At 38.2% G+C, this 12,243-nt stretch overlaps 1 protein-coding gene across 1 annotated transcript in view; it reads right to left on the bottom strand.

Annotated features, from left to right (window-relative positions):
* Positions 1-814: 814 nt before the first annotated feature.
* The window catches only part of Pon3 (paraoxonase 3), a 26,018-nt gene continuing 14,589 nt past the window's right edge, over positions 815-12,243 (bottom strand). The window contains exons 5-9 of the mRNA XM_047560203.1: positions 8,013-8,139; positions 6,008-6,208; positions 4,789-4,870; positions 4,419-4,547; positions 815-1,723 (exon numbers count right to left, since the gene is read on the bottom strand). Coding sequence (XP_047416159.1) covers positions 1,565-1,723; positions 4,419-4,547; positions 4,789-4,870; positions 6,008-6,208; positions 8,013-8,139 — 698 coding nt within the window. The 3' untranslated portion in view covers positions 815-1,564. The remainder of the gene's footprint in view (positions 1,724-4,418; positions 4,548-4,788; positions 4,871-6,007; positions 6,209-8,012; positions 8,140-12,243) is intronic.

Below are 12,243 nucleotides of genomic sequence, written 5' to 3'. Positions count from 1 at the left end.
ACCACACTGGCATTTCTTCTCTGCTTTAGCACTGGTCTGGGCACAGAGGAACCTTAGAACTTTGTTACTTTCCCATGTACTCCCCAAGGAAGGACACAGTGGTCCTTCAGCAATCAGTTCCCTCAAACTTCTTGGGAGATTTTTATCACCCAGCTTTTCCTAACTTGGCCTGGGGAGAAGGCAGGGCAGAGTCAATTGACAGGAACCCACCAATGTCTCAATTCTCTTAGTCCTCTCATTGCTAATTCTCTCCATTCTGCTCTAGTCTGGTAAACGATCTAATCCATTGGTGTGAGGATAAGAAACAAAAACAAACAAATGAACATTATAGTATATATACCCTTAATTTTTATTTTTTCTCTGTCCCCTGATGGCTATGATTTTGAAACTTAAAATATGATAACTGACTATAGTATTATGATGAACCATTCCTCTCTTAATGAAAACTGCAAAATTTTACAATCAAAAGGGGCTACATGGGCTAAGAAGTAGAATTTTTCTCTGCTACAAAATTTTTCAGCAAAACTTACCTCTAGCTGAGCAACGTGCTTTAGAATATAAAGAGGTCTCCTCAACTCCCCATTCCCAGGGGAGGAAAAAAAAATCAACCAACCACTCCTTAATAAGGATCTTGGGTACGCTGCTTCTCATTAATGATTTGCTAAAGGTTGTCTTGGTTTTTGATTTTTGACCAAGAAAGGGATGTTTGTGTGTACTGTCATCAAACTAAAGTTGGGTTGGTCCTTAAGATAGGACTTTAGACCAGAATCATGTGACCTTTTTGTATAGATTTGTTAGTGCCAAGTCCATAGGAGGCTGTTTAATAAGTGTTTATTGAATTAACCAGTAGAGCAAGCTGAAAGCAGTGGAAAACAACTGCCCTGAGCCCCCATCTGATGGTTCATTGTCAAACAGATTAGGAACACTTGAAATACAGATATCGGTACAAACTGAGATCTATTACAGGTGAACACATCACCTCTGGCCTTGCCCTAAGGTAGCCAGTGAGGTTCCGCTCTGTTAGATTTCCCAGAACCCGATTCCCTGTGTGTCTACTCTGGAGACTGTAAGTTCAAGGAACGTCTTTGGTAGTCTGGTGTTGCCAGTTCTTGCTTTTTGCTGTAGGCTGGGACAATTGATTAGCATTTGGTGCCCCAAACAATTGAGGGAAGAGAACAGGAATTGATAATGCTTGAACATTAGCTTCTCTCTTGAGCTAGACTGCAGGAGACTCAGAACATCACAGCTGTAGGAGGCAATTGTGCTATGCAGTTACCCAGGGATGAGGTAGAGCCCTCTGTGGACACAGCCCACACATCTTACTGTACAAAGATATTGGGGGTGCTTGAAGAAGAGTGGAGCAGTTTGACTTCTTGCTGGACTGTCATTAACTTGGCTTGACATTTGGTGGATGTTATGCAACCGATTTCTGCTCTTTCACCTCTATCCAGAAGGAAAGCAAAACACACTTTTGATGGTATGTGTTATTTGTTTACAGTTCAACTCATTATGTAATACACGATTACTTTTATCAAACATGTAGACTTTTTAGAATATCTGCAGTTTAGAGAACACAGTACAGAGCTTTGTGAAACACTGTGCCTATGAGAATTTTCCCATGGTAGACAGAAGCCACTGAGGTCCCCTGAAGCACAGAGCCATTATTGGCATAGATGGTGCTCACCCTGGGCTTATCAGACAAAACATTCTGGATGCGTAGTATCTGTCAAGAGAAGACCACTCATGAGTATACTATATGAGCAAAGGGGTATCAATAGAGTGATTTTTTTCCCTAAATATTCCAGGACAAATTAATTTTTTCAGAAATTAGTAAGCTAAAATCTGTATATCTTAAATATTTTTCTTTCTTCTGATGATAGTATTAATCTCCTAATGGTATCTATGCACTAAAATGGATTGCTTATCTGGCATTAACCAAATTCTTCAATAGAGAGCTTAAAAAACTGTGGTAGTTCAGGTGTCCCCTAAAGAAGGAGGTTAGACCCAGCGAACATTCTTATCTAACTCGCAAGTGGGCAGTGGTCTTCCTTCTGATGGGGAGGGTCTTGCCTTTGACAGCCTGGAGCATAAGGAGGGGAACATGGGATAAAACAGAAAAGGGACACCCAGTCAGCCAGCCAGGCCAATCTGGTATGGGGGTGGTAGATGGTAGCCGGCACAGCGGGAGCCCCTCACATCTCCAAAGTGCCTGGAAAGCACAAAGAACACATACTATTTTGGAATTCCACTGAACACATCAGCAACGAGTGCTGTTATTGATCCCCAGGATGAACACACTTAACTTTGCTAATCAGTAAATAAATAAGCACTCAGGTTTCCAAACAGCCTGGATAAAGTTCATTTAAGCAGAACATGATAGAAACTACAGGAAAACAATCAGAAATTTGTGAGATATGAGTCTACATAGATGCCTCTTGTTAGAATAGAGTTTAGGGTTTTGTTTTCTTTTGTTTCATCTTGAGGAAGATCCTGTAACTTCCTCTCAAGGTTATTACACAAAATCAGTACAGCTTGGATTTCATGTAAAAAACAAGGGACTCAGCTGAAAGTAAAGGGTATTAGCAACTGTGAAGAAAGAAACCTTATCTAAAATAAACAAGTGCTCAAACTTGAAAACAGAGATGTGAAAAAAGATCCTACTTCCCAATCATTCTATGGGTTCTATTTGCAATTGCTTAAGGCAGATGTTATGGCTGAACTTTTGTCACAAAGTTCCAACTGTCACTTGGGCAGGAGTAGTGAGTGGTATTGGCACAGGACACACATCTGAAATGAAGACAGCTTGCTAGCTCAGGGTAATGACTGTTCAGATTTGAGGCTCAGGCTGGACTTTAGTTTCTTTTTATATTTCTTGGTGCTCTTTTTGTTTTCCTATTTGTTTTATTTTTAAATTTTTAATCTTTTACATTTTCTTCATGTTTTTTATTGCTGCATAATAGTTGTATCTTGGTGCTCTTTTTAAGAAGCAGTGACTAATGTTTTAATTTAAAAGAAAACATTTTTAGCTGAAAAACAGCAATATTCTTTAGCAGAAGTAACCGCATGTTCTAATTTACCCACTGGGCCAATTACCAGGCTAGGACTTAAATTTCAGTTTCCTAACTCCCCAGATCTGTATTCAAATGTTATATCTTTCTCCAAACCATAACTCTTGATGAGGTCAATTCTGAGCTCTGCATTTAACATTCTTAACAGTGGTCCACCTCACACTTTGAATATAGCCCTTGCTGCTCTGCCACTGAAGCTTATTTAAAAATGGACATGTTTTTTCCTCTTCTTCCTCTCCCAAACTAGCAAGTGAATTTCGACCCTCTCCCCTCCCCTGTCAGGTCATACCTAGAATGTAGCCTTTGAATCACCTCTTTAAAAACTCTGTTCCTCCTGATGGGCAGAATCACAACCTCTGGGACTGGAGTTCCCTGTGTTTCTCATTTGCTAGCAAAGCAAAAATTCTTCTTTTTCTTTTTTCTCTTTCCGTGTCCTCATTATTGGATTGGCATCGACCCAGCCCTTGTTTGCAGAAATCCTGACCCTCTTTGCCCTGCTGTTCTATTTTCCCCATAGAACTTACCATCTTCAAACTTATTATATAATTTAACTTATTTCTTATGCTTCTTGTTCACTGTCCGTCCTCATCTCCCTAAGAATAGGGATCGTTGCATGTTTTATTTTCTGACTTGTCCTGAACATGAGAACAATGTCTGGCACATTATGAGTACTCAGTAAATATCTGTGAATTAATCGGAGTATCTGTGCCAAGGATTTGTAGCTCCAGTTAAATTCACTAGAGATTTTTTTATTCTTAAACGCAATGCCATAGAAAATGCAATGCTTTATGCTATTAAAAAAATCAGTGACTTAGGTTATTGTTTTAGAAGAGATTTTTAAAAATAATGCAAATAAAATCTTTAAAATGAGATATACTTTGACACGATCATATCTATTAGAACCTATAAGCAAATATTCATTTAGTTTTGAGACTTTCATTTAAACCCTTTTAATTCAGTTTCATGTTAGGGAGTCTGAAAGAAGATACTTCCATAACTGTCTCTCTCTTTGCTTAAGCAGAGGACCTTCTCAGAACACACCTTTTGTTTGGAAACACTATACAGCAATTTGGATCCTTATGAATAATTAAACTCAAGTTTTCTCATTATTCTCAATAGCAAATAAAGCCCTTGCAAGGATGAGACACATTGCCTGTCATTGATGTTATATTGGCACCCGGTGGCCTGAAAGGGCTAAGGAACCACATCTCTGTATTCTGCCCAAATTTCTACACTTTTCATTTATAGATTTTGTTCAGTTCTGGAATATCAAGTATGACCCACATCACCTCAATAAATTGTTCATTCTTGCAACTTTGCCTGTGAGCTCAGTGAAGTGTAGGCACTTACTTCTGACCCTGGGGGATCCTCAGGCTTATAGATCAGCAACTTCATGGCATTAGGATGGCATCCTGCCAAAATATCTCCTGTGTCAGGATCAACAGTCAAGTTATCCACCAAGGTGCCCAATGGTATTACCTATCAATAGAGGAAGTCGTGAAGACAATTCTCAATGTCATTCCTATTCTCCCCACCTCCCGCCAGCTGTTCCTGAAACCTAAAACTGATATTGGCTTTGCTACTATACTTTCAAAGCCTAAGCACAATCTCTCCAGCATTGCTCTAAAATAATCATGGTTCCTTCAGTCATGCAGCACACACCTGGGTGGAGTGGGAGGGCTAAGCATGCCACGTTGTATGGGCAAGCTGGGTATCTTACCTTCAGCTGAGTTAAATCCCAGTTATCATGCTTTTCCATTAAGTGAATATTCTTAGCTAATACATCAGCTACATAGATATACCTTTAAAGTAAATAAAAATTTACATTTGAGCAAGTAGTAATGAGATATGACACTAACTCTTTTTTTGGAGAAGAGGTATAAATATTCACTAGTCTGAAGTACCACTGAGATGCCTTTCTAAACCACAATAAAAGAAGATGATGAAGTGGTATTTTTAATATTCCTGAAATGTTTTAAACAGGCTCTGAATATGAGATATGACTATAAAATGACAAAACTGGTGTTTCAGATGATATATGGGCTCAATCTCATTCTTAGGAGTTGCAATTTTTTCCTTAAATCAAGTATAGGTAAGAGAACCTCTCATAAGACTAAAGAAAGAATGTATAGTTTCAAAAACTAATGCTTGAAAAGAAGTCTCAGGTGATCATGAAGCTCAGTCATAATTTTTCTTTTAAAAGCAAAAAAAACACTTAGAGGTATTTTCCCAGCTGAAATCATCTTTGTTTATTATCTCAAATCTACATTTTAATATTCTTGTTACTTCTCTTTTTTTAAAATCTTCAATTGTGGGGTTGGGGACATAGCTCAGTGGAAGAGCACCCCTGGTTTCAATCCCCAACACAAGAAAAAAAAAAAAAAAAAAGAAAGAAACCACTTAAATTTTAAAACACTTTTAAAGAGTGTTTTCTCATAAAATTTCATGCTGCTTAAAGTACTCATTGAACAGTCCACTGTTGTTAACCAGTAATCCTGAAAATTAGATAATCATCATGCCCAATCTAAGGTGGGCCTCCCTCTTTACTAAGAGCTTTTGGGTAACTGAACATAGTATTAATGGTTAAATACCTTCTAGCCTCATCAGGGACAGGGGTATTGCACACCTACTCTGTTTTTGAGTGTGTTAAGACAGTGTATTTCTAGAGCCATGCAAGAATTTGGAACAAGAAGGAGTCTTTTCTGTTTTTGTTTTTCTTGGTTTTTTTTTAGAGCAGTTCCTCCTTCTACTAGAGGGAATCTGAAGCACAAGAAACAAACAATTTGCTTGAGATGACACATTTAGTGTGTGCCCTGGTCACACCTGATCCCTCCACTCATGTACTGACTCTTTAAGCCTGAAGAAACAATTTTCTCTTAAGGGAAGAAGTTCACGAAAATGTCAAGGGCAAAGGGTAGAAAAATTATAAAAGGGCATACTTATGGTCTAGTGAAACTGTGATTCCATTGGCAGAACTAAATCCTTTGGCCACCACTTTAACTTCTTTGGGGCTATAGAAAAGAACTTGAGTCCAGCGAAGATCCAAGAACATCTCCAAAAGTGACAAGAAGTAGTTGGTAAAATAGTGGTCTCTGGTGGCATAGAACAGTTCTGGTCCAAGAACCACAATGTCATTCACACTGAAAAGAGAGACAGAGAAAGGTGGAGGGATTCACGGAATACTTTAATATCCTGCTGAAATCACTAATATCTAGCAAGATGAGTATGTTCATCAGTTTCAAAAAAATAGACATAATCCAGCTCATGACAGTCCCCCTCCCTACTTCATGTAGGTCTTTGACAACTGCTTCCTGGAGTTGAGCTCCCTAATAAAGTGGTCACTTACCAGTTTTTTCTTCAGGATATGCTTTCTCGAACTCTTCCTGTGAGGTCATATGCTATCACATTTGATCCTTATAATCCACAAATTAGATAAGTCAGGTCAATGGGAGAATACTCATTTTATTTAGAAAATTGAGATATGGATTAAGTTCCTTGTCTACAGTTTCCCAGTAACTGTGATAGTGCTGTGAAAATCCTGGTCCACTGTGGCTCACAACCTTGCAGAACGCATTGTGGGAAAAGTTCAATAACCTCAACTTTCTGCCCTCTACTTTTATTGCCCTCAAATTCTATGGGGAGAAATTCACAAGAAATGTTGAGAAAGGGAGCAAAGGAGAGGAAAGTTCTTCCTTTTCTTTCCCTGTTCTTCTATCCCATGGAGAAGTTAATATAATATAAAGCTCCTCCCCCACCCTTTACTCTAGTCATTTCCCCGCCTCCCTACTTACAACCTAGCTTGTCAGTCTGTGAACATCCTAACTAGCTATTGGTTCATCAGTCAGCTTGCAAGTATCCTTCTCCGTTATTGGTCCCTTGTTAGCCCGCAGAATTCCACTGCTTAAGAATGGCTCCCCTGCCATGCCATGTTCTCTCTCTCTCCTCCTCCCTTTCACTCTCTTTTGTGCTTGCGTGTTTCTCTCTCTCTCTCTCTCTCTCTCTCTCTCTCTCTCTCTCTCTCTCTCTCTCATTTCCTCTCTTACCCTGCAGGGAAATGCTCTGCTTGTTTGCTTAATAAATTCTCTTATGTGAGTTCTTGCTTCTGGAGTGGTTTCTGGGTTCTTACAGAAGTCAACCTTTATTATTTTAGAATCAGTCCTTTAGCTCTGAGCCTATTTTACATAAGAAAAATTCTTCATTGTTTTGTAACATACTTCAAATAGGCAGCCCATCCACTAAAAATACTTGTTTTTCTCAATGCAATGAGAAAGATGTTCATTTCTGTGATTGAGAACTTTGCTTTGAATTCAGGTGGATCTAGACTCACCATTGTTATGATAGCTATAAATTGTATGACTTGAGCAAGTTACCTAGCCCAAAACTTCTTTAAGACTCAGTTTCCTTATGACTATGACTAAAAGCTGTTGAGAGAATTAAATTATTTTGGCATCATGTCTGGCACACAGCCAACTCTTAATAGATATAATTTTTATAAGTGCCTACAGGCTTTTATCAAATTCTACTTTAAATCTCTGATGGAACAAATAAATGGCCCATCTGGAGGTTGGTTATAACACCCAGTGGGTGAGGCTCACAGAATATAACCTATCCTGACAACTAGAGAAGGGAGTAGGTGTTTAAAGAGAGCACAATGCAAAGTATTGAGTTGCTGTGGTAAAGAGGATGAAATTAGAGCTGAGAATCTAATTGAGCACCTTTATGGGATTAAAATGCTTTCAAAAAGTTGGAAAATATAGGGATATTCAATCCTGAACACAGCAATTTCTAGTGAGGTACGGGGCAGCATCACCATGGGAATCTTAAGAGAGTTTTAGAAAAAATGCTACAAAACAAAAGTTTAAGAAATCCTGCAGAACCAAAGAAAACAAAGCACACAGCAGAGGTACAAAATAAATAGAAGTACACAGCACTTTAATTCCATACCTCGTGAGAAGTTCATGTTTTATGGTTTTCAGGTGTATGAGAGAACGTTGTTGTTCTTCAAATTTAAATATCTCCACAGTGGACTTCATGTGGGGATGATTCACAACGTAGAGATACACAGTGTGGTCTAAATGGGAAAAGGCACATAATTTTCCAAGAGATTTCTTCTGTTGCAACCATTAGTAGACTTGTTTTAAAACTTGTTCACCTCTGAGGGTTTTTGTTTTGTTTTGAGATGAAGTCTTTCTATCTTGCCAGGCTGGTCTTGAACTTCCAGCCTCAAGGGAGGTTCCTGCCTCAACCTTCCTCATAGCTGGAATTCCAGGCACCACTGTGCCTGCTGCAAGGGTTTTCTTCATACATCTTGATTTTGGTTCTCACAGTGCACCTGGTTAGTAATTAACACAAATGCTTGAATCTCCTTTTTTTTTTGGCGGGGCTGGGGGTGGGTCGAGGGGCAGTGGGGGATTAAGCTCAGATAAGGAGTGACTCAGCAATTTCACCACCATCAAGTAGCAAAGCCTATCACAGATATTTGGGCAATGGTCTCTTGAGCCTCACCTGCATATGCCAACAGGAAGGTACAGAAGGACAGTGGTGCATAAACATGGATGTGGTTTCCCCAGGTGGCCCTTCAATAAATGGATACAAACAAAACTTTGCCTAGAAATATCTGTGTGTGTGGCAATTGTTTATAGTACAATGCAAGTTCAAGAAATGTCAGGGCAGTGTAAATACTTAAAATAAGTAATATTTCCCAGCTAGAAAATGACCTTCTGTCACAAGTCAACTACATGAGGTTGCAATAACAACATGTAGTTAACCCAAGGGACATGAAATGTAAATATGAAGGCAAAAGAAAACGAACTAGCTAATTCCAGGTATTACCAACCTCAAGAATGTTAGTCTACCTGTTTCACTTTGGAATGTAGGATTAAGGGTAGAAAGCTGACCTCAAAGAGCACTGTTTTCTGACTGTCAGGAGCTCTAGGTCTGATGAGCTCTTGAGTTTTAAAAGAACTGGCTCCATCCTCCCATTGCAGAACCTGTTATGTGTTCATCTTCCCTATTCCCTTCCTTGATGCAGTTTCAAATCACATGATGGACCAAGCTCAAACCTGAGATGTAAAGTTTATACTCAGAGTCCCTGAAACATGTTAGGCTCTCTTATGCAAATTAAGGAGAGTGCTCGCTCATAGGTGAATCTTTCTTTTGATCTGACCCAGCTGTGTTCCAAGATGTGGCAAACAGAACATGGATTGGACTTCAGCCCCCAAACCATCTTTGAACCAGACTCTTGTTGAACATGTTATGAATAATCATTCATGCTGGCTCAGTTTTATTCCTTCTAGAGTCTCTTCTTGAGCCCTCCTTCCATATAAGTAATGCTTAGTGAGAAGACTTTGTTCTCCCTCTCCTCATTCCATCCCTAGTTCTATATGTAATATTTTGGTCATATGAATTAAATACAAAATTAAGCAAGATGACTAATAAATAACATAGGCTGTCAATCAGAATATACTGGACTTCTGAAAGACTGATAATATGACTGAGAGTTAATCTATATACTGGTCTCATAACAAAACACTCCCCTCCTCCAGCATCCCCCCTCACCAAATCACACCTCTTAAGCCCATCCTATGTAGTGAAATAGCTCCAGACTAGGATCACTTACCACATCTTCTCCCATGAAGCATCTATATCTAGTACAGTATCAGGCAAAACTGTATGGTTTTGATATTATTTAAATGGAACTTGATGCCCTAATTCACCCCAGTAAAAGATATAGGATTAGAAGACAGACCACTGGTCCCAGTTTTGGATTGACCAGTTACTAACAATAGAATTAAACTCACACTTCATTGCTTTCCTCTCAACTCCATTTATAAAATTGAGTATTAATGTCTTCTATACCTGTCTTACAGGATCCATTCATTTATTCATCTAACACATATTCTCTGAGTACCTACTATGCATCAGATACTGTGCCAGAAATCCAACAATGAATAAGTAACTGATGCTTTTATCATGATGATGATTATAATTTAAAGAAGAAAATAAGGAAAAATTAGTAAATAAAGACAACACTAGAGTGCCTTCTTCACAAACTGTCACCCACTTGAGAGTGACTATTAAGAAGATGAGAAGATTCTACAGAGCAATATTGGGAGAGGGAAAGAAAGTTTTTTTTTTTTTTTTTTACATTAGTTATCATTTTGATGAGTGCTGAGAAGAAATATGACAAGTATTATAAGCTGAACCAAGATGGTGGAAAGGCTTTCCTGAGAAGGCAATGTAAGTTGAGACCTGAAAGACAAGGAGGAGTATAAGCTGGAAGTGCTGAAAAGACATTCCTGATAAAGGATGAAAAGACCCTAAGCCTTGGGTATGACTAAAAGAAATTCAGTGTGGCTGGTCCAGAGAACCTGGAGGATACTGGTATCCAGTGAAGATGGAGAGCACAAAGATGCCAGAACGTGTAGGGGAAGTACTCAGAAACCCAGGTCGTTCTGGAGATATGGGGTTTATCCTCAGAATAATGGGAGCAACATGGAGGGTTTAAGGAAGAGAGTGACAATCATATTTGTATAGAAATAAGTCTTGCTATGAAAATGGATTGAGGAGGTATAAGGTACAATTATGGAGTCAATGCAGAATACAGGAAAGACAAGTTCAGGGCTTGGCCTGGGTTGGTGCAGCAGGATGGGGAAATATTTGAAAGGTACATTAGCCCAAACATTATAATGAGTTGACTGAATAGGTCAGAGAAAGGCAGAGTATGAAAGTTGGGCCCAGGATTTTATTTTAAAAAATAAACTATAACAGATGAAAATGCTTTGTAAACTATAAAGCAATACAAAACTGTTGGGCACAATTATATTTTAAAGGAAAACTTGTTCATCAAGTAAAAAGTATACAGAATACTTCAGGGGATCAGTTAGCCTACTTGCTAGAATAGTGTTCAAATATTTTAGAGGATCTCCCTTTATTTAGAAATTAACAAATTTGGGCTGGGATTGTGGCTCAGTGGTAGAGCGCTTGCTTCACAGATGTGAGGCACTGGGTTTGATCCGCAGCACATAAGATGAATAAATAAAAGGTATTGTGTCCATCTACAACTAAAAAAATTTTTTTAAATAAAATAAAAATGAAAAAAATTATGTTAGTGTAGACCAAAGGAATTGAATAAAGATATACTGAATAAATGTGTAGAAACAATCTTTCATCATTACTTTTTATTCATTAAAATCACTCTCAGCAAATTTCCACTAAGCAATTCATTGGAACTCCAGTAGATATTTGGAAAAATTAAAACATTTTAAAAAAAATTCTGAATTCTAACTCTTCAATTTGACCTTCTCTTCATGTATATACTACTAGTGAGGTTTCACCACTCCTTTTTCTATGTGCTTAAAGGAGGCACACATACATAAAATTTAAATTAGTTTGGAATTATGAACTAAGAACAAGTCAAAAATAACATTGAAAATTGCTATTTTTAAAGAATTACAATATATTAACTATGCTATGTTTTTATAATAGCTTTTGGAGATATAATTACCATACCACTAGATTTGGTCTTTTTAAAATGTAAAATTGAGTAGGTTTTAGTACATTCACAGAATTGTGCAACCATAATCACTATCTTATAGAACGTTTTTATCACCCAAAAAGAAACCATATGCCCATTAGCTGTTACTCCCCATTCCCCAATACCCCCGCCACTGTCAACATAATGTACTTTCTGCCTCTACAAATTTGCCTATTCTAGACACTTTTTACAAATGGTATGTAAAATGCGTGCCCTTCAGTGACCAAATTCTTTCACTTAGCATAATATTTACAAGGTGTATCTGTATTGTAGCATGCATCAGTAGTTCATTCTTTTTATTGCAAATAATACTCCATTATATACACGTGTCGCATTTTGTTTATGCATTCATTAGTTGACGGGCATTTGGGTAATAGAAATAACATTGCTATAAATACTTGTGTACAGTTGTATTTATTTATTTATTTGTACCTGAGATTGAATCCAGGGGCACTTAACCACTGAGCCTCATCCCTAGCCCCTGATTTTTTTTTTTTTAATTTTAAGACAAGGTCTCACTAGTTGCTTAGGGCCTCCCTGACTTGCTGAGGCTGGCTTTGAACTTGTGATCCTCCTGCTTCAGCCTCCTGAACTTCTGGGATTATAGGCATGAGCCATTGCAGCTTGGCCACGTACACG

This window comes from Sciurus carolinensis, chromosome 8 (genome assembly GCF_902686445.1).
Source record: "Sciurus carolinensis chromosome 8, mSciCar1.2, whole genome shotgun sequence".
Lineage (NCBI taxonomy): Eukaryota > Metazoa > Chordata > Mammalia > Rodentia > Sciuridae > Sciurus > Sciurus carolinensis.
This window is presented reverse-complemented; position numbering and strand designations above follow the sequence as displayed.